This window comes from Notamacropus eugenii, chromosome X (assembly GCF_028372415.1).
Source record: "Notamacropus eugenii isolate mMacEug1 chromosome X, mMacEug1.pri_v2, whole genome shotgun sequence".
Taxonomy (NCBI): domain Eukaryota; kingdom Metazoa; phylum Chordata; class Mammalia; order Diprotodontia; family Macropodidae; genus Notamacropus; species Notamacropus eugenii.
In genome coordinates, this window is record NC_092879.1 from 80,923,289 (window position 1) to 80,946,691 (window position 23,403).

The 23,403-nt window shown below is 40.9% G+C and overlaps 1 protein-coding gene and 1 pseudogene across 3 annotated transcripts in view; both read left to right on the plus strand.

Annotated features, from left to right (window-relative positions):
- The window catches only part of DACH2 (dachshund family transcription factor 2), a 412,262-nt gene extending 399,349 nt beyond the window's left edge, over positions 1–12,913 (plus strand). For all 3 annotated transcript variants that reach the window (XM_072626181.1, XM_072626182.1, XM_072626183.1), the window contains one exon: positions 12,070–12,913. In XM_072626181.1, the coding sequence (XP_072482282.1) occupies positions 12,070–12,107 (38 nt within the window). In that variant the 3' untranslated portion in view covers positions 12,108–12,913. The remainder of the gene's footprint in view (positions 1–12,069) is intronic.
- A 7,919-nt stretch (positions 12,914–20,832) lies between these two features.
- LOC140515470 (small ubiquitin-related modifier 2 pseudogene) lies at positions 20,833–21,992 on the plus strand (annotated as a pseudogene).
- Positions 21,993–23,403: the final 1,411 nt, after the last annotated feature.

Consider the following 23,403-nt stretch of genomic DNA (forward strand, 5'->3'; position numbering starts at 1 on the left):
CATCAGGTAAGGGTGATGAAACCTCAGTGGTAGAGAAGGGGATAGGAAGGAGGAAAGTGCAGAGAAGGCACATGGAGGGCAGAAGGCAGTTGAACCTTTGAAGGGGAAGGAAAGAAGATAGCCCACATTGCTCCCACTGTATCTGTGTGCACTCTAGCCTTGGGACAGCCTCATTTCCCTCTCTCCTCCTTCCCCTCTCCCAAGTATTACATGCATATTTCTAAGAAAAAATTCTTACAAACCACAGTAGCTTCCTCCCCTTCCCTTAATGATGTCCATGGGAAATTGGCATAACTGTCCTGCTTATAGCTGTTAGGACTCCACTACACCTAGAGGCAAGGGACAAGAGCAGAGAGATAGCAGATAAACCCTACCAAGGCTCAGCCTCCCCTCCATGCTACATTAGATACGCTGGGTATTTTCTGCCTTCCCCTTCAAAATTGGTTTCTTTTCTTCATGTTGTAAGAGTTTTGCCTCACTTGGTAACCATTACCTTGGCTGTTTCATTACGGCTAGGCTGACAAACACCCCTTAGAAAGTGATAACCATGGTGATTCTGACTTGCTCCTATGAGGCCTGGTTGTCACAGGGCACATTATAACTGAAAACAACTGTAATGACTGAAAGTCTGCCCTGGTAATGGTGATAATGATGCAAGAACTCAGCCAGACTCCTCCAAGAACTTTATGCCTCTAACTACATCTCATTAGCCTTTGAGACTTGCCAGGCCTGGCTGGCTCTTCTCATCAGGTTGGTGGAGCCCATGGCACAGATCCATTACTGAACAGCCTAAGTAGTAGGGTTGTTTAGCCTAAATGGAAACAGTCTCTTTTCCATCTCATCTCATCATTTTGAATGTCTGTCTCTTACTTTCCAATTGATACATTTAAAACAGCTACAAAAAGAAAAGCTTTTCTCTAACCAGAGGTCTATGATAAAGAAACCAAATCAATCATAAACCACTTAATCAAAAGGGCCTTTCATCGACAACCTCTGCTGATTCATCCTGGCTTAGAGGCAACCCTGGGCTTTCAAAGACTCTGCGAGAAGAGAAAAAACCCTGGCAAGTTCTGTCAACCCATCTTTGAGTACAGGCACAGTGATGGAGCAGATATGTATTCTCCAAGGCTTGAACTGCTTCAACTTCAATGAACTTATCACTAGAGGGTTATGCCTCAAGTGATGACTTTTTGGGGAGCCCAAGAGTTCATGCTCTGATGAAGGGATAGCCAGAGTGATGAAATCCCAGCCCCATCCCAGCTCCTTTTGTTAGGCAGAGGCCAAGGACCATTTCAACTTTTCTCTACATCCTCAGCACCTGGCAGGCAGTGGGTGCTCAAAAAATGCTTGCAGAGTGAATCATCTGCTTCCTCCATATCAGTTCTCTTCTAGCAGACATTCTTTGTCAATTAGGGTCACTTAACCTTTCTGGGTTACGGTTCCCTACATCTACATCTATGATACCATTGACAATAATGTAAAAAAAAAACAACCTTGAGTTCACCAAACATTTTCCAATAGCTTATTGAATGTAGAAAATACTATGTTCTGGCTATTGGAGATAAATTTTCATATCCATTTACAATTTATTGGACAATCTGCTATGGACAAGGCAGTGAGTGGTGGCTCCTGGCAGATCCTGAGGAGTGGATTTTCTTCAATAGTCACCTGAAAGAACCCTACCCTTGACATAGAAATAAATAGCAATCACACTGACTCTTTAAATAAGATCATTCCAAACTTTCTTGGAATTGGGCCACCCTATATATAATCAAATAAGATAATTTTTGTATAGCATTTAGCACAGTACCTGACACATAGCATTCACTTAATAAATGCTTGTTCTCTTATATGTGATGCTGTTTGATTTAGGAATACCCTTGCCCTCCTCCAGGGGGAGATGTGTTATATATATATGTATGTATGTATGTATGTATGTATGTATATGTATATGAATATGTGTATATGTATATATATATGTATACACACAAAATACATATATAATAATCTGAGGATCTATCCCCATCTTGCACACAAACCTTATAATTACATTTGCATATTGAATACCTGTTGGTTGTAGTCCTCAAGTAGACTATAAGATGCTAGAGGGTAGAACCTATTTCTTTGGCTGTTGTGTCCTCAGTGCTCCACAGTGTACTTGATACATGTTTATGCTGATATTCCCCTTTGCAGTGAAAAGGTCCTTGGCGCTCCATTATACCATTTGGTCCCCAATGGGCACTGCTTAAGAGCCTCTGGAGAGTTACCAAAACACAACTTAGGGATCATCATGCTAATAACCTGAAAAACATTACTAACAAAGACTCACTTGTTTAAATGGGGAGGCAGGAATCTTTGGGGGCAGAATTTTCTGCTTTCGGCTTTTCTATTAGCTCGCTAGTCACAGGATGATTATATGCTCACATCTTTTCCCTGGCTATATAGTCTCCCCATAATACCCATTTGGTTGCCCTGATTTTCTTTAACTCCATCCATGCTGGCATTGAGCTTGCTATTTCTAAGCAGCCCCTTCGTAACAAATTAGGGATCCCATGCAAAGGAAGCAAATGAATGCTGGGCTCACAATCTTAACGTCCCCTGGTTAGGGATTTATCCCTTCTATGAGAAAGGATGTTTTTTTCTTTAAAGGACTATATACAAGTGACTATTTAACCCTTTTAATCATTAATCTTCACTTTTTTGCTTTTTATTCACTCACTGATTCCCTTGGATTTTGAAGGGGAAAAAATACCAGGGTTTTTATGGTCCCCCCCCCTCCATTTCTCTCCCCCCGCCCCCACAAGCTTATACAGACAAACAATTGAGTCACCCAGGGAGGCACACGTTGGAAAAGTCATGCATTTACTAGGACATCACAGGTCTCCCCCTGAGGTCAAAAACAAAGGCATGAAGCAAGACAGTGCATTGGTTTCTGCTCCTGACCTCATCATTCACGTCTCTTCCCATTCCAGTTAGCACCTTAGAGCATTAAGACTTCCTTAGCTCAGTTTCCCTTTTTAGCCAGGACTGCATGTGACACCATTCTGAGGTGGAAATACTGAGCTGCAAAATTGTTTTTCATCTTTTTCTACTCTTTAAAGTAGAAACTCAAATGAAATTATTTTTAAAGTGTCAAAACTACTAGGGGGTTGCTTTATTTCTTTCTCCCTTAGACTTGTGGCAAACTGGAGAAATAGATAGCAGACAAATCCTTGGGGAAGGGTTAGAGATTTTCCCTGAGACAGCTGGCCAAGCTGGTGTTTACAATAATTTTTTTTTAAAGCCCAATTTTCTTAACATTCTACTTTGATAAAAAATAAGTTGAGGCAGTGACTTAGAGTGGAATGAGTGTTGTTGGAGTCAGGAGAGCTGCTTAGTAGCCATGTAACTCCGTCCAAGTCATTTAACTACTCTGAGCCTCAGTTTCCTTCTCAATAAAGGAAAGATAATAATGTACACACACATGTATGTGTGTATCCATGTGTACACAAATATGTGTCTATATGGTATTTAAGGTTTTTCAAGTGCTTTACAAACTATTTCAGGTGATCCTTACAACAATCTTGAGAAGTAGATGATAAGTAATGTAGCTTACCCAGAGTTCAGGTGCACAAGGGCTCTTTCTATCATGTCCTGCTGCTTCTAATAAAGCATTCCTAAAGACACCATCACCCACTACTTCATAGGCCACTGTGAAGACCAAATGAGGTAATGTTGCCAATAGGCCTTTGTAAACAGAAAGTGCTTATATCCATGTGGAAGCTATTACTATTTTACAAGGTATGTCCCACACAAAACTCAAAGTAACTACTTCAGCACCTTGGATAGTAGGTAAAGGGAGCATCTAGGGGAACAGAAAAGGCTCATAAAGAAACTTTGCAGCATCAATGACTGTGACAATAATAGCACAAACTGCTTGGGCACCTCTAAATCTTGATGAGCATGTTACCAAAGTAGAAGTGCTACAGTGGATACGGTACTGGGCCTATAAAGTCAGGAAGACCTGAGTTCAAATCTGTCCATAGACACTTACTAGCTGTGTGCAAGTTATTTCACCTCTGTTGGGTTCCCTCAATTGTAAAATGGGGATCACAATAACACCTGCCTCTCCAGGTTGTTGTGTGGGTCAAATGAGAAAATATTTGTAAAGTGTTTCCTTAGCATGGTGTCTGGCACACAGTAGGTGCTCTGTAAGTGTTTATTCCCTTCCCCTTTAGAAAATGATACCATGTCACTGAATAAACAACATGCATAACACTTCAAAAGAAACATTATCTAAGAGTTCCTGAGGCTGTTCCAAGAATGTCTCCTAGCCCACAGTGAACCAGCAACAGGGCTATCGGTAAGCCTCACAACTGTCAGGAACAAATCGAGAAGAATAAGCCAGTATAGCTGTACAAAAATTCATATCAAGGTTTTATATTAAATTAAACCTTCACACAGTCTCAAAGGCCTGTCGTCTTGTTCTTGACAAAGAGCATGAGCTAGCTTGCAATCACTACCCAAGTGTGGGAAGGAAGTACTGTCCTGGGGGAGGTGGGGGCAACGATTCCCAAAGGACCCAGTGCCCTGAAAAGCTCAAGCTGTTTACTCATACTTTACACCATGGTGGGAAAGCCCCCTTTGTGAGCAGCTTGCTTATTAAGCCAGTCATGCATTTCACTGGAGGCTGTAAAGTGGGAGAACATACACTAGGGGCTCGTAAGCATATTTTAGTGTTAGGGCATCATATCATTTATGCTATTTTTCCATTGTCAATATTGCCCCTAGAGAATGAGATTATGCTTGAAACTACTGTAAATCTACAGTTTGGCTCACCTTTGCTCATTTTTTTTTAATAGAATGAAACATACATAAATGAATATTTCATTAAGGAATAACCCTAATAAAAGAATTCATTTGTTACACACAGATTTATTCAAATACTGAGCCTATAATACAGCAAAAGGCTTTAAAAATGAGGGCCTGGCTCATAGCTCAATGCACTGAATCAATATTGAGTAGTCTGTGCTGTTTGGAAATGTGGTTGGCCCTTCCTCTTGCTCTGTGTAGCCAGAGCCCTGATGCTGAAAGTCTGGCTACTCGTTGACATGGGCAGGGTGCCACAGGAGGGCCCTGCCTATCTAGTGACAGAATTATTGGGAGCCAAAACAAAGACTTTTCCAAATATGGAACTCTCCCTTATATATACTACAGAAGGCAATCGTGCTTACCCAGATGATGTCAGTAGGTAAAAGGAAATGTGCACTGTCTGTTATCCTTGCTTGAGACCCCAATTCTAATGGCTTTAGAGAGGCTACACTTTGCACGTGGCTTTCTAGAGATGAGCAGTGTAATGTAGGGGAAGGAGTACTGCCTCTACTCTGGACTCTTCTTCCTGAGGTCTCAGTTTTGTCAGCTAGAAAATAACAAGGCTGAATTTGATGATTTTTAAGGTCCCTGTTTACTCAAAATCCTATCATCATCAGAGCCTCAAATTCCTCATAAGTACAATGTGAATATTACTCTGAACCATGTTCCTCACAGGGGTGTGGTAAGGAAAGCACTTTGTGAACACTAATACACCACAGCCATGAAATACATTTGAGCATGTGTGTTATTACTGGGGGTTTAAACTTCTGGGCTGAACCATACTTAGATCTTTCTTTAACCCATTATCACTGAAGCAAATCATTTAATCCTTCATGCTAGGAAGTCCAAATCTTTGCCAAGAGAGCAATACCACTGTAAGAAAGTAGATGCATTGGCAATGAGGGGGAAGGGGGAGGCTGCAGGGGAGGATGGGGATAGGGAAGAAAATAGTAGATATAAGCTTGGTATTTATTGTTCACTAAGCTGTCCTCAGCTACCAGACTAAAATCAGTCCAATGTAACACGCTAAGGTAGGCACTAGGGACAAAAATTAAACAGTCTTTGTCCTTAAGTTGTGGTGATGAAGGATAACAGCACATACACAGGCAAGGAAAGACACGTGTACAAAATAATTTCAAGAAGGGCAGGAAAGTGAAAACAATGTGATTTTCACAAAGGCCCAGAGGTGGGAGATGGGAAGATCATGTATCATCACAGTTATCAGGCCAGCTTGCTAACAAGGCCTCAAACAGTGTGTGAAGGAGATAACAAAATATATAATATAAAATAACTGAAAAAGTAGGTGGGAAACAGACTACAGATGGCTTTTGGGGTAAAGTAAAAAGTCTTTAGCCTGATATAAAAGAGTGTTATGGAGCCATTGAAAGTTTTTGAGTGTGTCAAAGGGGTGTTAAGGTTTACGGAATATTGGTTTGGCAGCTCTATGGAGAATGGATTGGAGAGAGGAGATGGAAAGCTTGATCCAGGCTGGAAACTGTGTGAATGGAGTAAGGCAATGTGCAGGAGATTTTGGTGAGATTGGATGGCCCAGACTCAATGAAAGGAGTGGTGTGGGGCCAGGGCACAGGAAGGTCAAAGGGGAAAAGATGGAAAAGATCAAATCACTTCATGGATAGGAGCCACTGTTCACCTTCTACTTTGTGCTGTCCACAGGCTAAGATAAGAAGTCCCATACCATTACAGTACAGAGTTTCTAGCTGGCTCTTTTAAGACTTACTGCCCCAACGAAAGGGCCTTTCTGACTTCCAGCAATGTTCAGTCCACAAGAGAATTAGGTTCCAATGTATGAGAAGAGCCCACTGTCTCATATGAAGGACAAGTTCAGGTTTGGTAATTAGGCTTCTGTGGCAGCCCTTGCTCTCTCCCCCTAAGTGACCAGCCCCCTTTTAAAGCCCTACATTAAAAGGGAGGTGTGGTCTATGGGGCACCATCTCAGCTCTAGATGTTGTCACTGAAATCAAGCAAGTTTAGAAAGATGGCATGGTGGAGAAGGGTAGGAAATAGAATAAGGTTCCATTTAGGAAGTGAATGAAAATATGAGGCATTAACTGGTAATCTCCCAAGAAAATCAGTCTACTTTTATGACCTCTTCATGAACTATAAAGGAAGAAATTATCATAGATAAATGTATATCTATCTATGTTTATGTATATACATATATATGTGTGCCTATATAATATATAATGAAGATGATGAATGGTGATTTAAACAGTAGTTCACAATTAATTACATAGTGCTGTAAGGTCAGCAAAGCACTTTTCATACATTCTTTGATTTGATCTCAAGATCACTGTGAAGTGCTATGATCGTCCCTATTTTATTGATGGGGAAAGAGACTCAGAGAGGTTCGGTGACTTGTCAGAGGTCACACAGCCTGGAAGTGACAGAGACACAGAATTTAAAGTCAAGTCTCAAGTCCTGACTGTTAGCCATGGTACTCTGCTGCTGTATTTTCTATAGAATGATGTAAGCATGGAACACTTTCTACAATAGAGAAAACCTTGGGGTTTTGGAAAATTTAATTTGCCTTAGGTTAGCCTCAGAAACATGCTGTTTGAGCCAGAGTTTTGTTAGGAAGTGGTTTTACTGTTCAGGGGAGGTCTCTGAAGGGCTTCTGTCCTAGGCACTAGCTCAAGATGAATTCTTGCCTTCTTAAGACACACATTTCCATCTTCCATCTCGATGTACCTTGGATAGACCTGCTTAATTAACATGCTTATTTGCTTCTATAAACAAACCACCCCTCTAGGGCAGAAGTGGCATTTGTGCAGCAGGCTTTCTCCAGAGATGGTGCATTGTCTAGCACTCTCTACAGAAGGATGTAGTGCAGGGAACAGGGTGAGGCACAAGCTTTGCAGTCAGAGCACCTGAGCTCCGAGTCTGTCACTTTCTACCTGGGTGACCTTGAAGAAGCCTCTTCCTCTGTCTGGGTCTCAATTTCCTCTTCTCAAATGATGGGGTTGGACTAGATGGCTTCCTAACTTTCAGTTATGACCCTGTGATTGACAGGAAGGCTTGTCCCAGGATTCATATGTTCTTTGGGCCCTTTCTTCTGACTCTGTTTCTTTTCCACTGTACCCTAGGCTATTCTTTCTCCTGACCTTTTGGGGACTCTTGGATTTATCTTCCCAGCACTGGGTGGGGGGGGGGGGGAAGCTACAGAAGAGCACTCTTAGGTTCCTATCACTTAGGCCTACTTCATATGGATCCTTCTAAGGGAACACGGAGGGAGCACACTGATTGCCTCCCCATATTCTAACCAGTGGGGCCAAGGATCACTACTATTCTAATGGAGGAACAGGGGAAGTTCTTTTAAAAAGAAAAACAAGCCCAACCAAAACAGAACCACCTTTTTTTTCAAGTAATTCCCCCCCCCCCCCATCTGCCATCAAAAAGGCCAAGCCTTCTACATCCAAAATCCTAAAATTAGTCTTTCAGAGGTCCCCAAGTGGGAGTTCTTGCTCACAGGTTCCAATACTCCAGCACAGCTCTCTGGAGAGGCCTCATTCCATGTTCTCCTTGATTTTAATTCTTGTTTACATCCAGAATGCATATTAGACCATCTCTGTTTGGAGCTCAAGTACAAACCCTCCGAAAAACATGAAACATTCAATTCCTAATTAGCTGTTTCCTGTTCCTAATGAAGTGAGCATGCCGGGTTTGGATTAAAATTCAGCTACCGCTCTCCTCTGTTTATGGTTCCAGATGTTTTTGTTTTATCTAGGAGTTTGCTTTGACAGCTACTACTAAATGATAAATCACTCATATTAGAGCTGAGATGCATTTTGAAATTGAAATGTGGCAAACTTGGAGATCGCTCCAAGGATCAGTGTCAGTCAGCAGGTCAGTATGGGTTCTGGCCTTCAGAGGAGTCAGTATTGGCATATGTAAAGCAGGAATGGGAGATCTGTCAACATTAGACAGCACCCTCTACACTAATCACATCTTGCTACCATCCTCCAGATTGGGAGTAAAGTGCGCAGCATGACAAATTCTCAATTCATTGTACTTGTTGGCCCAGGAACGTGGATGCATATTTGTACCATCTTCCTCTTTGCTGAACAGTTGTTCTCCTTTAGGTTCAATCCACAACACATTTATCAAGCACCCATGTGCCAGGCACTGTGCTAGATACTGGAGGTGCCTCAAGAAGTTCACATTCCTGATTAACCTTTTAAATAGGTGCCTTTTAGGAAGAGTGCAAGTGGACTCTTGGTCTCTTCAAATATGGAACAGTAGAATGGGTGTGGTACCTTTTCAGAAATTTCAACTTTCTAAAGGTCAAAGTAGGGTATATAGGTAGGTCCCCATTAGGATGGTATGTGGTATTTTTCTTTTAGAAGGTTTTTTGCTCTGGGGCTTGTGGTGATTGGATACAGTGTGTTGGATACTTGGACCTTTACTACATGAGACCAGTTTCAGAACTGGTAAAATTCCTGTCTGCCACAATGGCCCCTAAAGAGTAGGCCCTTGAAACTTAGACCATGGGGGCACAACCAGAAGCATGGGCTCAAGCTAGAGTCTAATGAGCCCACGAAGCAAATTTACAAGGTGCAACTCTACTGGATACATTTCCAAAAATGTGGGCCCTGGTTCATTCAGTCTTTGTCCTGGAAAAAAGCAAGTTGCTTTCCCTTCTCCAAATCCCAGTGGAGGAGGGAGGAGATAGGGTGAGAATGAGGTGGACAGGCTTCCAATAATTTAGCTTGACCTTACATACAGCCATAGAGCCGGTAGCATTTTTCCTTGGAAGAGAACTCAGTAGCCATCCAGTCTAACCCCGTGCCAGAAAGAGTTCGCCCTCCACCTGCCAGTGCATAAAAAGGAATCGAGGTAGCCCCATTCCACGGAGGCAAGGGGCAGGGCTGCTCAAAATGTTAGGGAATTTTTCCTGATATCGAGCCTCATTTTTTTCTTTGCACCTCCCCCCTTTCCTAGTTCTGCCCTCTAGAACTAATCCCTTCTCCACGTAACAGTCCTTCCAGTACTAGAATACATACTCATCTCCCAGTGCCCCCCAGCCCATCCCCAGTCTTCTTTCCACCAGCCTAAACATGCCCAGTTCCTTCAACTGGTCTTCTTCACATGACACAGACCCATTGTCCCAGTTCCTCTTCAACTTACTCGTGTCCTTCCTGAATATGAACATCCCAGTGTGATCTGATGTGGGCAGAGTACAGAGGGGCTATCACCTCCTTATTTTGGAAAGTTGAGGCTCTGTTAAGGTAGCCTAAGATAGTATTAGCTTTGGGGGTTATTGTATCAGATTACTGATTCACACTGAGCTTATGGTCTTCTGAAGTCCCCAAATCTGTTTCAGGCATGCTGCGATATCACTAGGTCTCTCCCACATTGTACTTGAAAAACTGATTTTCCAGCCCAAGTATAAAAATTTACATTTACTTATCCACATTTAATTTCATCTTGTAGCATTCAGCTCAGTGCTCAGGCTAAGAGGTTCACTCAGAACACCCTCTTTTCTCTAATCTTGGGACAAAGTTTTTTGTCTGTTTTTGGAGTATCCAGGATTCTCTGACTTTAGGAAAGGATCCAGGGAAGCAAGGTGGGACACTGGAGGGGAGGTATACTGGCCATGGAGCCAGAGGACCTCAGTTCAGATCCCTGTCCATGTGCCACTGGGCCTCAGGGCAGGGGTCTTCACCTTTCAAGGCCCCAATTTCAACATGTATAAAAGGGGAGAGGACTTAGACTAGCTGACCTCCAGTGCCTCTTCCAGCTGTAAATCTATAATCCTAATAGTAATAGTTTGCCCTGTGAAGACACAGAGTCATTATTATTGTTTACACAAAGGGAAGGGCATCCTTTACCCCCTTCCCCAGGGTAAGCTCTGATCAAAGTTAATAACTTTGGGAAATGGACACAGGTATTTGGCCCACATTTGTCAGACATGCCCCTTAGGTACTTTTTCTGAGGGTGATGATGGATTTCTATAGATTTAGCCACATCCAGTCACTTGGTACCTCTTGAAACCAAAGGTCCTTTGTTAGACAACTGGCCAGCACATACGTGCAGTACATGTCCTTGGAACAGAGCAAAACTTAACTGGCATATATGCTTAGCCCCATGAAGGAAACATTCTAACAAACTGAAGCCTAAGATTTCAGGCCACCTTGGGAAGTACATAAAAAATTATGTGTCTTAAGCCCCATATGAAGTCCAAGTGCCCTATTGTTCAGTCCTCCAGATAGTAACTGGTTAGGGATGGGGGGAAGGAGGTGAGAATCACAAACCCTAACCTTTTCCCCAGTGGCCCTGCAATGTAAAAACCTTTTTGTTGAATCCATGCAATTTCCTTAGAAATGAAGGCTTAACAAACTAAAACCCCAAGTTATCAAATAATTTTAAAGCTCTCAATTATGTAAGTGAATCAATATGAAACACCAGTTCTTCCTTTTTTGAAGGGGATTGGGGCTATAGACTTCAGAGGTCCAAGGACATTGTTTCCACTCCCATACATTAACCAGTGAGACTCTCTTGTCCAATTTCCTTAAGAAAAGTGTTAAAGAAATGGAGTAAGAATCTTCCCTTTAAAATAAAATCATATGGTATTTTTAAAAGGACTTCAGATGGTAGACAAAGGGCAGAAGGATATTTGGAGAACTGACTGGCTAACTCATCAGAACTTTTAGGAGATGGTCAGATAACATGATATTATGATGGATAGGGTGAAAGGGGAAAGTGACAAATTTATTTTATTAAGCACCTGTTTATCTGCTGGGCACTGTGTTAAGTACCTTACAAATATTATCTCACTTGATCCTCACAACAACTTTGTAAAGTAGGTGCTATTAACATACAGTTGAAAAACTAAAGTAGAGGTAAAGTGACTTGCCCAGGGTCCCACAGCTAGTAAGTTTCTGAGGTCAGATTTGAACTCAGATCTTTTTGACTCCAGGGTTGCTGCTCTATCCAGTGCACCACCTCATTGAAGGTGCCTCCATCCATGCCCAGGTTAACCAGTGCATACCTGATCAGTATTTCAAATGCTTCTTCCTCCCTGCATATTGACATAGCCTCAGAGTTCATCTTGAATGAACCCCAGATAACATAATTGGAAAAAAATGGAGGTAAACTCTGACTTGGCCCTATTACGGAATATTCCCTCTACTGTATGGTGACTTCCTTTTCAAATTGCATAACTGCTTTCTTTTTTCTATGTTGTTTTTCCTCTTTCAGAGAGCCAGGTGTACATCAAGCCTCCTGTCATGTACTGAAGGAAATTTCTATTAAAAAGAATATATCCATACACATGCCATCCATTATCTGAAGCTATCTAGTTCATTAAGTTGTTACCTTTGATGCCTTCAGTGCTATGTGAAGAACAGAAATTGTAGCATGAAACTTGAAGACGTTGGCTGCATCGAATACTGCAACATCGAAAGCTTTTGTAAGCCGCTCACGCCAAACCAAGCCTGTTGCAATTGATCATTTGTAGACCCCCTTCCTCTAGAAGTTTTAGTCTTTTAAGTACATATGAGATTTATTCCTTCCAAGAGAACTAACCTTTTATTTGCCCCCCTTAAGGAGGTAGCTTTTACTGTCTAGCAGTGGCACAACCCTATTAATCGGCCCTAATGGTCCCCGCTGGCTTTACCTATGTGCAAATCCTAAGTCCAGTTTAGCGCCAAAACTATAAACCCTTGAGCTGTTTCGATTGTGTTTATAAATTAAGCTTTGTTTACTGAAGCAGATATTCCATATATACTACATTTTGCAGAGAAATGTGTGTACGTTTAAAAAAAAAAGGCATATAAATGCCCTTTCAATTTGATGAATGATGCAAATAATGTGTGAGCTTAACCCTAACCAGCTGAAGTCCTATGGTTATAATTGATGCTTTATATGCTCAGTTCAGCTTGGCTTTTGGTCTTTTCCAGTGAAAACATGAATATGCAGTAGAGTGTTAGATCCTAGAAACTTTTACGTATGGTTTCTTTGTTGTACCATATTAAGTTAAAGTACCCTTTCTTTGTTAAGATGTTCTCGCTTAAAATGCAGTATTAAAAAAATCTTTCATTGACTTTGGAATCCGAGTGTCAATTATTCCATGTGTTCGACACCGGCCTGTAAGTGCTATATTGTAGGGGCACAAAGACCCAAATGAAATAGTCCTTGCCCTCAAAGGGCTTACATTCTAACATGGGAGATGCCACGAACACAGATACATACATATCAAGATGTGCTGGTAAATATTTAACAACTAGCTCTCTAAAAAAACTAAAACAAAACAAATGGATATACAACATAATCTAAGATTAAGCTATATTATTAACCTTTTATCCATCATTTTAAATCTTAACAATCAACAAAACAATAATTCAAACCTAGATTTGTACCCTTTGCCAATTTCCAAGGTGTAAAGGTTCATAAAGAAAATTTAACAATCAGCTCTTATAAGTCAGTTTGAGCTAGTTCTAACACCCCCAAATGTATCCATATGTCAGGGCCACATATAGATCACAATCTGCCTTAAAATTAGTAGCTATATCTTACAGAGCTGCTAAAGGTAAAGTGATTTATTTACCTAGGTGCATGTGGCCAGTGACTGTCAGAGGAGAGATATGAATAGGGTCTTCCAACTCTAACTACTATATACCACCCACCCAGCTGCCTCACTATGCCAATAAGTCTAGTTACAAGGAAAACTAAGAAGAGAAAGTGATTCTTAACCTGCCTGTCAGGGGTCTAAGCCAACTGGGGTCAGTGCTCTATGAAACAGAATCAGAGTTACAGCATTCCATCTGGTGGTCAGTAATGATTCTCCACCTATTCCATAAACACCTGGCTCCACAGAACTCACTGTACCAACAAGGTGACCCATTTCATTTTCATGAAGCTCAAATGAATAATCTTTCATAAAGATGCTCAATATCAACTGAACTGAGGTCCTCCCTTCATAAAACCACCCAGCCCCCCTAGAGTGCCTCAGGATAACTCCACTGTGTCTTCCACCAGCTAGAGGAAAAATACTCCCACCCAAGCCCTCCAGTCCTTTCATAGTTCATTGGCAATCTCCCCTCTAATAACTAATGTTAACAAGAAGGAAAATGACAAAATTTTGCCATCTTAAAATGTTTAATGGAAACGCATGCCAAACACATTCCTATACAGGGTACTTTAATAGCATAAAACCACACTAAGACTTTGGGGACACTTGGTATTTCAAAGCTTTCATTCTAAGGGATTCCTTCCCTCAAACAAATGAATTAATGAAAGAGTGAATGAATGAAAAGAGCACTGTGCTAAATAAAAGCACTGGGCATAGAAGGAAAGATCCAAGCCAATCTGTCCCCTTGTAGAACTTGCATCCTTATGGGGAAGATAACACATGTAAGTGATTTCAGCTGTAAGTCAGATGATGAGCTCCAGTGACCCTTTGCACTTGGGAGCTAAACAGAAACTCCTACATTTTTTACTCCATTTGAACATCAGGTCCTTTGTGGTTGAAAAAAAAGATGCATGTAGATTCGATTCCCATTTTTTCAGTGAAGTTTCTAATGCTAAAAACATATCTGTTTCTAACCTCCAACCATGTAAGAACACAAAATGATGCAGAGAATTTACTTTTCTGGGCAGCAATGGCAGGGACCTTGGGACATACACCTCTATTGGGGGAAACCCCAGGGCACAAAGCATGAAGAAGTATGCCAGGACAGGCTAAAGAAAAGCTCACCTGCAGCCACTACAGGAGGCACAAGAACGAAATACCCCATTTGTCAGTTTCCTATCTTAACTACTGCTAAAAAGGTAATGAGCTCATTCATGTCTAAGATGCTGAAGGAATTTAAACACTGACAGTATTGTCTAACTTCTTGTACCCTAGTTGCCCCACCTTAGTCATAAGTATGTGGTAACTCTACTTTTTTATCCATCCTCAACAGTTGGTGACTTTTCAGTAGACATACATCTACATAGATTGTTTTAATAATTAAAGGAACAACACATCCATAACTTTTCTGGTAAAAATACAAGTTGTACAGCCCACAAAGCCTAAGTCTTGTTTTCCCCACTTTGGTGAGAAATAATGTGTAGAGATGACCTTGATCCTCTATGCTATATGGCCACATAAATATAAGGAAAACTTCTTCACTGAGCTAAAGAAAAGCATTAAAATATTTATGATACTGTAATAAAACACAACAAATATTTACTGAGCACCCATTATGAATAGTCCTTGTTCTCAGGGAGCTTACAATTTAGTTGACAGGACACAACACACACATTTTTTAAAAAAAATCAAAGCATAATAAAATACATTATATATTCAACAGTCAAAAGTTATAGCTACAACTGTAATTTTCATAAGAAGACAGTGCTTAATAAGAGCTAAAGAGCAACAAAAGAAAGTTTCATGGAAAAGGGATTTTTGATGAGCTTCAGAGAATGGGCACAATTTGAGGAAAGGGCATAGAAGAAATGTAAAAACATTTCAGGCAAATAGAAATAATATGAGAAAAGGCAAAGATGAGAATAAGCATAGCCCATTTAAGGACTGGTGAGGAAGACGACCCATGGAGGATGCATGGCTCTATGTTGGGTGTGGTGAGGGAAAACAAAGTTGAAGAACAGAAGTTTGGGGCCACATCAATTTCAAGACTACTTGGAATAGAGAGTGCCCTCACCAATGGTTTTGGAAGTTAATAAGCATTTACTAAGTCCCTAGTACATGCTAGGCATGGTACATTGAGACTATAAAGAAAGGCAAAAAGAGTCCCTGACCTCAAGGAGCAGAGTCTGTTAGGCAAGACAACATGCAAATGACTACGTCCTAACCAAATTTACAAAGGGTAATTTGTAGGTAATCTCTGAGAGAAGGCACTAACATTGAGAAGGACTGGGAAAAGTGTCTCACAGAAAACTGTCCTTTTAGCTGACACTTGAAGGAGGCCAGGGCAGCCAGGAGGCAAAGACAAGGAGGGAAAGAATTCCAGGCATGGGGAACAGTTAAAATGCCTGGAATCAGAAGGGGGAGGGTCTTGTGCTAAGAACAGCAATGAGGCCTGTTCTACTGGATTGTAGAAATGTGGGTGGTGGGAGGGGGGCAAAGTGTAAGATGACCAGTAAGGTTGGAAGGACCATGTTACAATGGGTTTTCCAAGCTAAACAGAGGATTTTAGATTTGATTCAGGAGGGTCTTTAATATATAGGGATGCCATATGGTCAGACCTAAGATTTAGGAAGAACGCATTGGTAGTTGAGTGGAAGAGGATTGGAGTGGGGAGAGGCTTCACAAAGACAGACCAATAAAAAGTCTCATCCAAATATAAGGTGGTGAAGAATCTGTTACAGGGCAGCAGCAATGTCAGAGGAGAGAAAAGGGGTGTATGTAAGAGTTTTTGCAAAGGTAAAGTAGACAGGAGCTAGCAACAGATTGGCCATGGGGAGCTTGGAAAGAGCCTTGAGGGATACCCACAGGTTAGTAGGCACAACCTGGATAAAGACACAGCAAAGGAAAATTAGTGGCCACATAGAGATGAAGAGAACCAGAATAAGTATATACAATGAGGAAACGAAACTATTGCCTTTTGTGCATATAATGATACACTTAGAGAACCCTTCAGTTTCATCTAAAAAATTAACAGCTTCATCAGAGTTGTAAGATATAAAATAAATCCACACAAGTCATCTTTATTTTTTTATATTACCAAAAAAATCCAAGGAGAGATGGGACGAAAAATCTATTTAAACTAACTTCAGATGGTACAAAATGCTCGGGAATCTACATGCCAAGACATAGACAGGAATTACATGAACAAAAGTACAAAACACTACACAAAGACAGATTTTAGTAATTGGAGAAATATTCACAGCTTAGCCAATGTAATGAAAATGACAATACTATCTAAATTAATTTATTCAATGCCATAACGAACTACCAAAAGATTACTTTGTAGAGCTAGAAAAAATAATAAACTTTATCTGAAGGAACAAAAGGCCAAGAACAGCAAGGAAATTGATGGTGGGAAAAGGGAGAAGGAAGGAGTCTGGCAGCGCTGATCTCAGATTATATCACAAGGCTAAACTCAACAAAACAAGTTAGCATTGAGTAAGAAAAGAGAGGGACAGCGAGGGAGTGACACAGCGGATACAGCACTGGGCTTGGAATCCAGAATACTCTGCTTCCCAAGTTCTAATCTCATCTCAGACACTTACTAGCTGGGTGACCTTGGCTAGGCAAGTCACTTCACCCTGTTTGCCTCAGTTCATCTATAAAAATAAGCTGGAGAAGGAAATGGCAAACCACTCCAGTATCTTTGCCAAGAACCGTGCCCCCTGCCCCCCGCCAAATGACAACATCAACAAGAAGAAAAAAAGAGAAGTTGATCAATGGCACACAACTAGATAACAATAAAGGGAATGAGCACAGTTAACTTTGCCTTTGATAAACTCAAAAATCCCAGTTAGTGGGACAAGAATTCCCAATCTGACAAAACCTGTTGAGAAGACTACAAAGTTGTCTGGCAGAAACTCTATATAGACCATTACCTCACATCATATACCAAGGCAAGGTCCAAATGGGTATATGGGTACAAGATTTAAACCTAAAAGATGACATAAACAAATTAAAGGAGCATAGAAGAATTTACCTGTCAAATCTATGGATGGGGGAAGAGTTTGTGAATAAACAAGACATAGCAAGGTTCACGGAATATAAAATGATAATTATGATTAAAGTTACAAAGGTTTCACAAAAAATCAATGCAGCTAAAATTAGAAGAGAAGCAGAAGATGAGAGGGAGATTTTTTTTTTGCTACAAATTTCTCTGATAAAGGTCTCATTTCCAAGATATACAGGAAACTGAGTCAAATTGATTAGATTAGCCATTCTCCAGTTAATAACTGGCCAAAGGATGCAAAGACACAGTTTTCAGAGGAAATTCAAGCTAACAGTAGCCATATGAAAAAATGTGTGAAATGACCAATAATCAGAGAAATGCAAAGTAAACCAATTCTGACATCCCCAGGTCCCCCTTCACACCAATCCGATTGATGAAGTTAACAAAAAGGAAAATGGCAGATGCTAGAAGGGTTGTAAGAAAACAGGTATGTTAATGCCCTGCTGGTGGAACTGTGAATTGGTCCAGCCATTTTTGAAAGTAATTTGGCACTATGCCTACAAAGATATTAAACTGTGCATACCTTTTGACCCAGCAACACTACTACTAGGCCTATACATGAAAGAGAACAGAGAAAGAGGAAAAGGGCCCAAACATACAAAAAATATCTATAGCAGCTCTTTTTGTGGTGGCTAAGAATTGGAAATTGAAAGGGTACCAATTAGGCAGGTAGGTGGCACAGTGGATAGAGCACTGGGCCTGGAGTCAGGAAGACCTGAGTTCAAATCTGGAGCCAGATACTTACTAGCTTGTAACCCTGGATAGATCATCCATTTGCCTCAGTTTCCTCATCTGTAAAATGAACTGGAGAAAGAAATGGCAAAACCACTCCCGTATCTTTGCCATAAAAATCCCAAATGGGGTAGTGAAGAACTGATGTAACTGAACAATAACACCCATCAGTTAAGGAGTGAATAGACAAGTTATGGCAATGGGCATATGATGAAATACTAATGTTCTATAAGAAGTTGGGAAGGGGATTGTTTCAGAAAAACTTGGTAAGACTTGTATGAACTAAAGTAAGCAGAATCAAGTTCCCCCTCTGACAGTGTCTGCATGATTCAGGGCAAAGCACTTGGCTGCTTTGGGCTTCTCTACTACTCTAGTTGCTAAGCTTCATTGGTGGAAGGAGATTCCACACTGGAAGACTGTTACACTGACAAAATCATGGGAAGAAGAGGAGGAAGAAGTAAGGGGAAAGAAGAGAAGGAGGGAAAGGGGAAGGAAGGAGTGCCGCATTTGAGGAAAATGATTTGGGATTGGATGGGACCATAGAGATCAAAGCTTTACCTCACTTTCAAATGGCACAATATCTCTTTAAATACAGCATTACCACATTGTATTGATTTGCATGTTCTCTTGTAGCAAAGACTACATTAGGCCATACATTTTTATTCCTACTGTATGATCCCTTTTACAGGAGGACTGACCCTAACTGAAGGGAGAAGACCACAGAAACTGTAGGAGAAGGGAATGCCTGGGAAAAAGAACTGAAGTATTTGGGTGAGACGGTTTCTTCTCTGAGGGGACTTCTTTGTCTTTTCTACTCCCACTCCCTAAAAGGCTGGAAAAGATTTACATATTAATAGCAACAAGCTAGTGAGAACACAGTTTTTGACAAAAACTACTTGTAAAACTGGAAAGCAGTCTGATGAAAATTAAGTTGAGACTAATATCTGATGCCATCTATCAAGATAAACTGCAAATAGATACATGATTTAGATATAAAAGTTCACATAAAATTAGAGGAGCAAGGAAGGCATTGCTTTTATAATCTAGGAGAAAAGTTTATGATCAAACAAGGGATAAAGAAGATCATATGGAAGGTAAAGTATTAAATGTTGATTATCAAAAATTGTTTCAAAAAGCTTTTGAACAAATACAACCATGCAGTTAAAATGAGAAGAGGAACAGTTAATTAGGAAAAATCTTTGTAACAAGTCACCTTGATAAAGGTCTCATTTCTAACATATATATGGAACTGATTCAGGAATAAAAGTCATTCCCCAACTGATAAATTGCCAAAATTTATCAATGAGTAGTTTTCAAAGGAATAAATCCAAGCTATCATTAGGTATAAAAATGTTCCAAAACACAAGTAATTGGGAAAATGCAAATTAAAACAATTAACAGAATAATTACAACACTGTAAAGGCAAGCAACCAGGAAAGATTTGAGAACTCATATAGATTCACCAACTATGATTCTGGATAATGTTGATGAAACAACTGTCTACCTCCTGACAAAGAGGGGAAGGAATGAAGATGTAGAATGAAACAGACATTTTGAGACATGGACAATGTGGTAATTGGTTTTGCTTGACTGTGCAAATATATACAAAGGATATTTTAATTTCATTTTTTATTTAGAGGGAGAGCAATAGGAGGGAGAGCAGGGTTAAGTATAGGAGCCAGTCTTCCCACCCTTTATTCCTCTGCAGGCACTTCAAGATCCAGCTCCACTGGTCTCCTTGGTGTCCCTTACACGTGACACTCCATCTTTCAACTATGTTCCTTTTCACCAACTGTCTCCCTGGCATGAAATGTGTTTCCTGCCATCTACACTTCCTGGCTTTCCTGTAACTCTCAGCTAAAATTCCATCTTTGGCAGGAAGCCCTTGGTTCACAGAGACACAGACAGACAGACACAGATGTAGACACACACATAACATACACACATACACATACACACACACACACACACACACACACACACACACACACACACACACACACACACACACACACACCCTCCCTGCTACTGCCTTCCCTCTACACCGCTTCTTATTTATACTGTATTTATCTTGTATGTAAATAATTGTGGGCATATTGTGTCCTTTATTAGACTGTAAGCTTCCTGGGGACAGGGGCTGTTTTTGCATTTATTTGTATCCCTGGGACTTAGCACAGTGCCTGACACAAAGTGAGTGTTTAATATGTTTGCTGACTGAATACTAAGGAACAGAGGAGTCGTGACCAGTACAAAGAGGTATTCAAACTAATGACATGAATATATTCAATCTGCTCTGATATTCTACGATAAAAAAAGTTAAAAGAAGAAATTGAAAATAATTCAAGACAACACACAGCCTATCAGTTTTCTGAGCCTCTAATAAAGCCAGCTCACCATTTGTGAGAAGCTGCAGGTCAACAAATGTTGCTAAAAATGTGCTTGCCAAGACTGACATGCTGGGACTTCAGCATTTCCAAACATCACTAGTAAGACCAAAGCATTACAGGGACTGAAGCCTGAAATAAACTACTTTGGCAAGAAGGTTCAGATGCCCTCGTTCTGCCATGTTTAATAAATAATACAGCTCTTCCTCCTCCTCCTCCTCCTCCTCCTCCTCCTCGTCCTCCTCCTCCTCCTTCTCCTCCTCTTCCACCTCCTCCTCCTCCTTCTCCTCCTCCTCCTCCTCACCATCACCACCATCCTCTTCCTCCTCCTCCTCCTCCTGCTCCTGCTCCTGCCGCTGCTGCTTCTCCCCCCCGTTCCCTTGGAGCGGACCGTCCTGGTGCCTCTTTTGTGAAGCGGCGGCTGAGGAGACCCCCGGACTCGCCATGGCCGACGAGAAGCCGAAGGAAGGAGTCAAGACTGAAAACAACGACCACATTAATTTGAAGGTGGCAGGGCAAGATGGTTCGGTGGTGCAATTTAAGATTAAGAGGCACACACCACTTAGTAAACTAATGAAAGCCTATTGTGAACGACAGGGTTTGTCAATGAGGCAGATCAGATTCCAATTTGATGGGCAACCAATCAATGAAACAGACACACCTGCACAGCTGGAAATGGAGGATGAAGATACAATTGATGTATTCCAACAGCAGACAGGAGGCGCTTACTAAAAAGAAAATCTACAACTGTACTCCAGAACTGTGCTCCCAAGGAAGACAATACATTCACAATTAGAAAACCAAGATTTGGTTCATCCACATCCTGACTACTGCAGTATAGTTTTCTCTCTTCTTTGATTCCCTTCCCCCATTCCTTTATTGTACATAAAGTAACTGGTGTATGTGCACAGGCATAATGCGTATTTTTTTTTTTTAACTAAATGGCCGATGGTATGTTTTGATCAACATCAAATGGAGATGGGGAAGGGAAAAAACAAACTGGTTCTGTGAAAATATCCCTTTTCTCCATTAGTGGCATGCTCATTCAACTTTTATCTTTATATTCCAGTAAGTTATTTTGCTCTCACTGTTTAACAACAACAAAAAAAAACCTACAAAAAAAATCCTTGCATACCTTGTTTGATTGGATAATTTCAATGTTTTTCTTTTATCATTGTAAAACCAAGGACGATTTTATAACTTTTTTGTACGTAGCTGTTACATGTAGGGCAATCTCTGTCTCTCAGTAGGGATAAATTACTATAAAGAAATTGATCCTAGATAGTTTTCCCTTTAAGTCAAACATCTTGTTGTTTAAATAAACTTCTTGTTTAAAATAAAATAAATAAATAAATAAATAAATAAATAATACAGGCAATCCTTGACTTCCGGGTGTCCTGCATCGGCATCAGCTTCCACTCATTGGATATGAAGGGATGGCATGGGCATCTATGCCTGTGTGTGTCCATGGAGGTGGATGAGGAGCAAAAGACTTTTAAAATCTTTTCTAGTCTTTTAGGGAGGGACAAAGAAGTCCCCTCAGAGAAGAAACCGTCTCACCCAAATACTTCAGTTCTTTTTCCCAGGCATTCCCTTCTCCTACAGTTTCTGTGGTCTTCTCCCTTCAGTTAGGGTCAGTCCTCCTGTAAAAGGGATCATACAGTAGGAATAAAAATGTATGGCCTAATGTAGTCTTTGCTACAAGAGAACATGCAAATCAATACAATGTGGTAATGCTGTATTTAAAGAGATATTGTGCCATTTGAAAGTGAGGTAAAGCTTTGATCTCTATGGTCCCATCCAATCCCAAATCATTTTCCTCAAATGCGGCACTCCTTCCTTCCCCTTTCCCTCCTTCTCTTCTTTCCCCTTACTTCTTCCTCCTCTTCTTCCCATGATTTTGTCAGTGTAACAGTCTTCCAGTGTGGAATCTCCTTCCACCAATGAAGCTTAGCAACTAGAGTAGTAGAGAAGCCCAAAGCAGCCAAGTGCTTTGCCCTGAATCATGCAGACACTGTCAGAGGGGGAACTTGTCCCATGTCCTCCCTAACTCCAAGACCAGTAACTCTTACCACTATCTCATGCTGCCCTCTTAGAGGCAGGCCTACTATGCTATATCATCATATTTCCAGCTGCTTTGCCAAGGGAGATGCAGCCATCTAACTTTTTTTGCTTAATTCTTAGAAAGGCAGTGTGACAGAAAGTAGGGAAGGCTGGTCTCACAGTTAGGAAGACCTGGGTTTGAATCATAACTCTGCAACTTGCCTGATCTTGTGCAAGTTATATAACCTAATGGGTTCACAGTCTTGGTGTCCTCCTCAAAGCTTTTTATTCACCCCACATATGCAATCAGTTTCAAATGTTGTCCTTTCTTTCTTCACAACATCTCTCAGACACATCTCCTTCTTCCCACTCACATGCCACCATACCCTAGTTCACAGTGTTTTTGACTCCAGGCTTCATGATTACAAAAGCCTTCTGGACTGTCTCCCTGCCTTATCCCTCCTCACTCCAGTCTGTCCTATACTCAGTTACCAGTGATTTTCCTAAAGCTTAGGCCTGGTCTTCTCATTCCTCCATCAATGAACTCCAAGAGTACAGAAGAACATAATCCAAGAGGCAGCATGTTGGATGCAGCAACTAGACTAGGTGGACTCAAAGCCACTTTGTGACCCACACAGCCCCTGGGATTCTGGGAGAGTCCCTTAAGCTTTCATAGCCATTAGGCCAACTCACTCATTTTACAGATGAGAAAAATGAGGTTCAAGGAGGTTAAG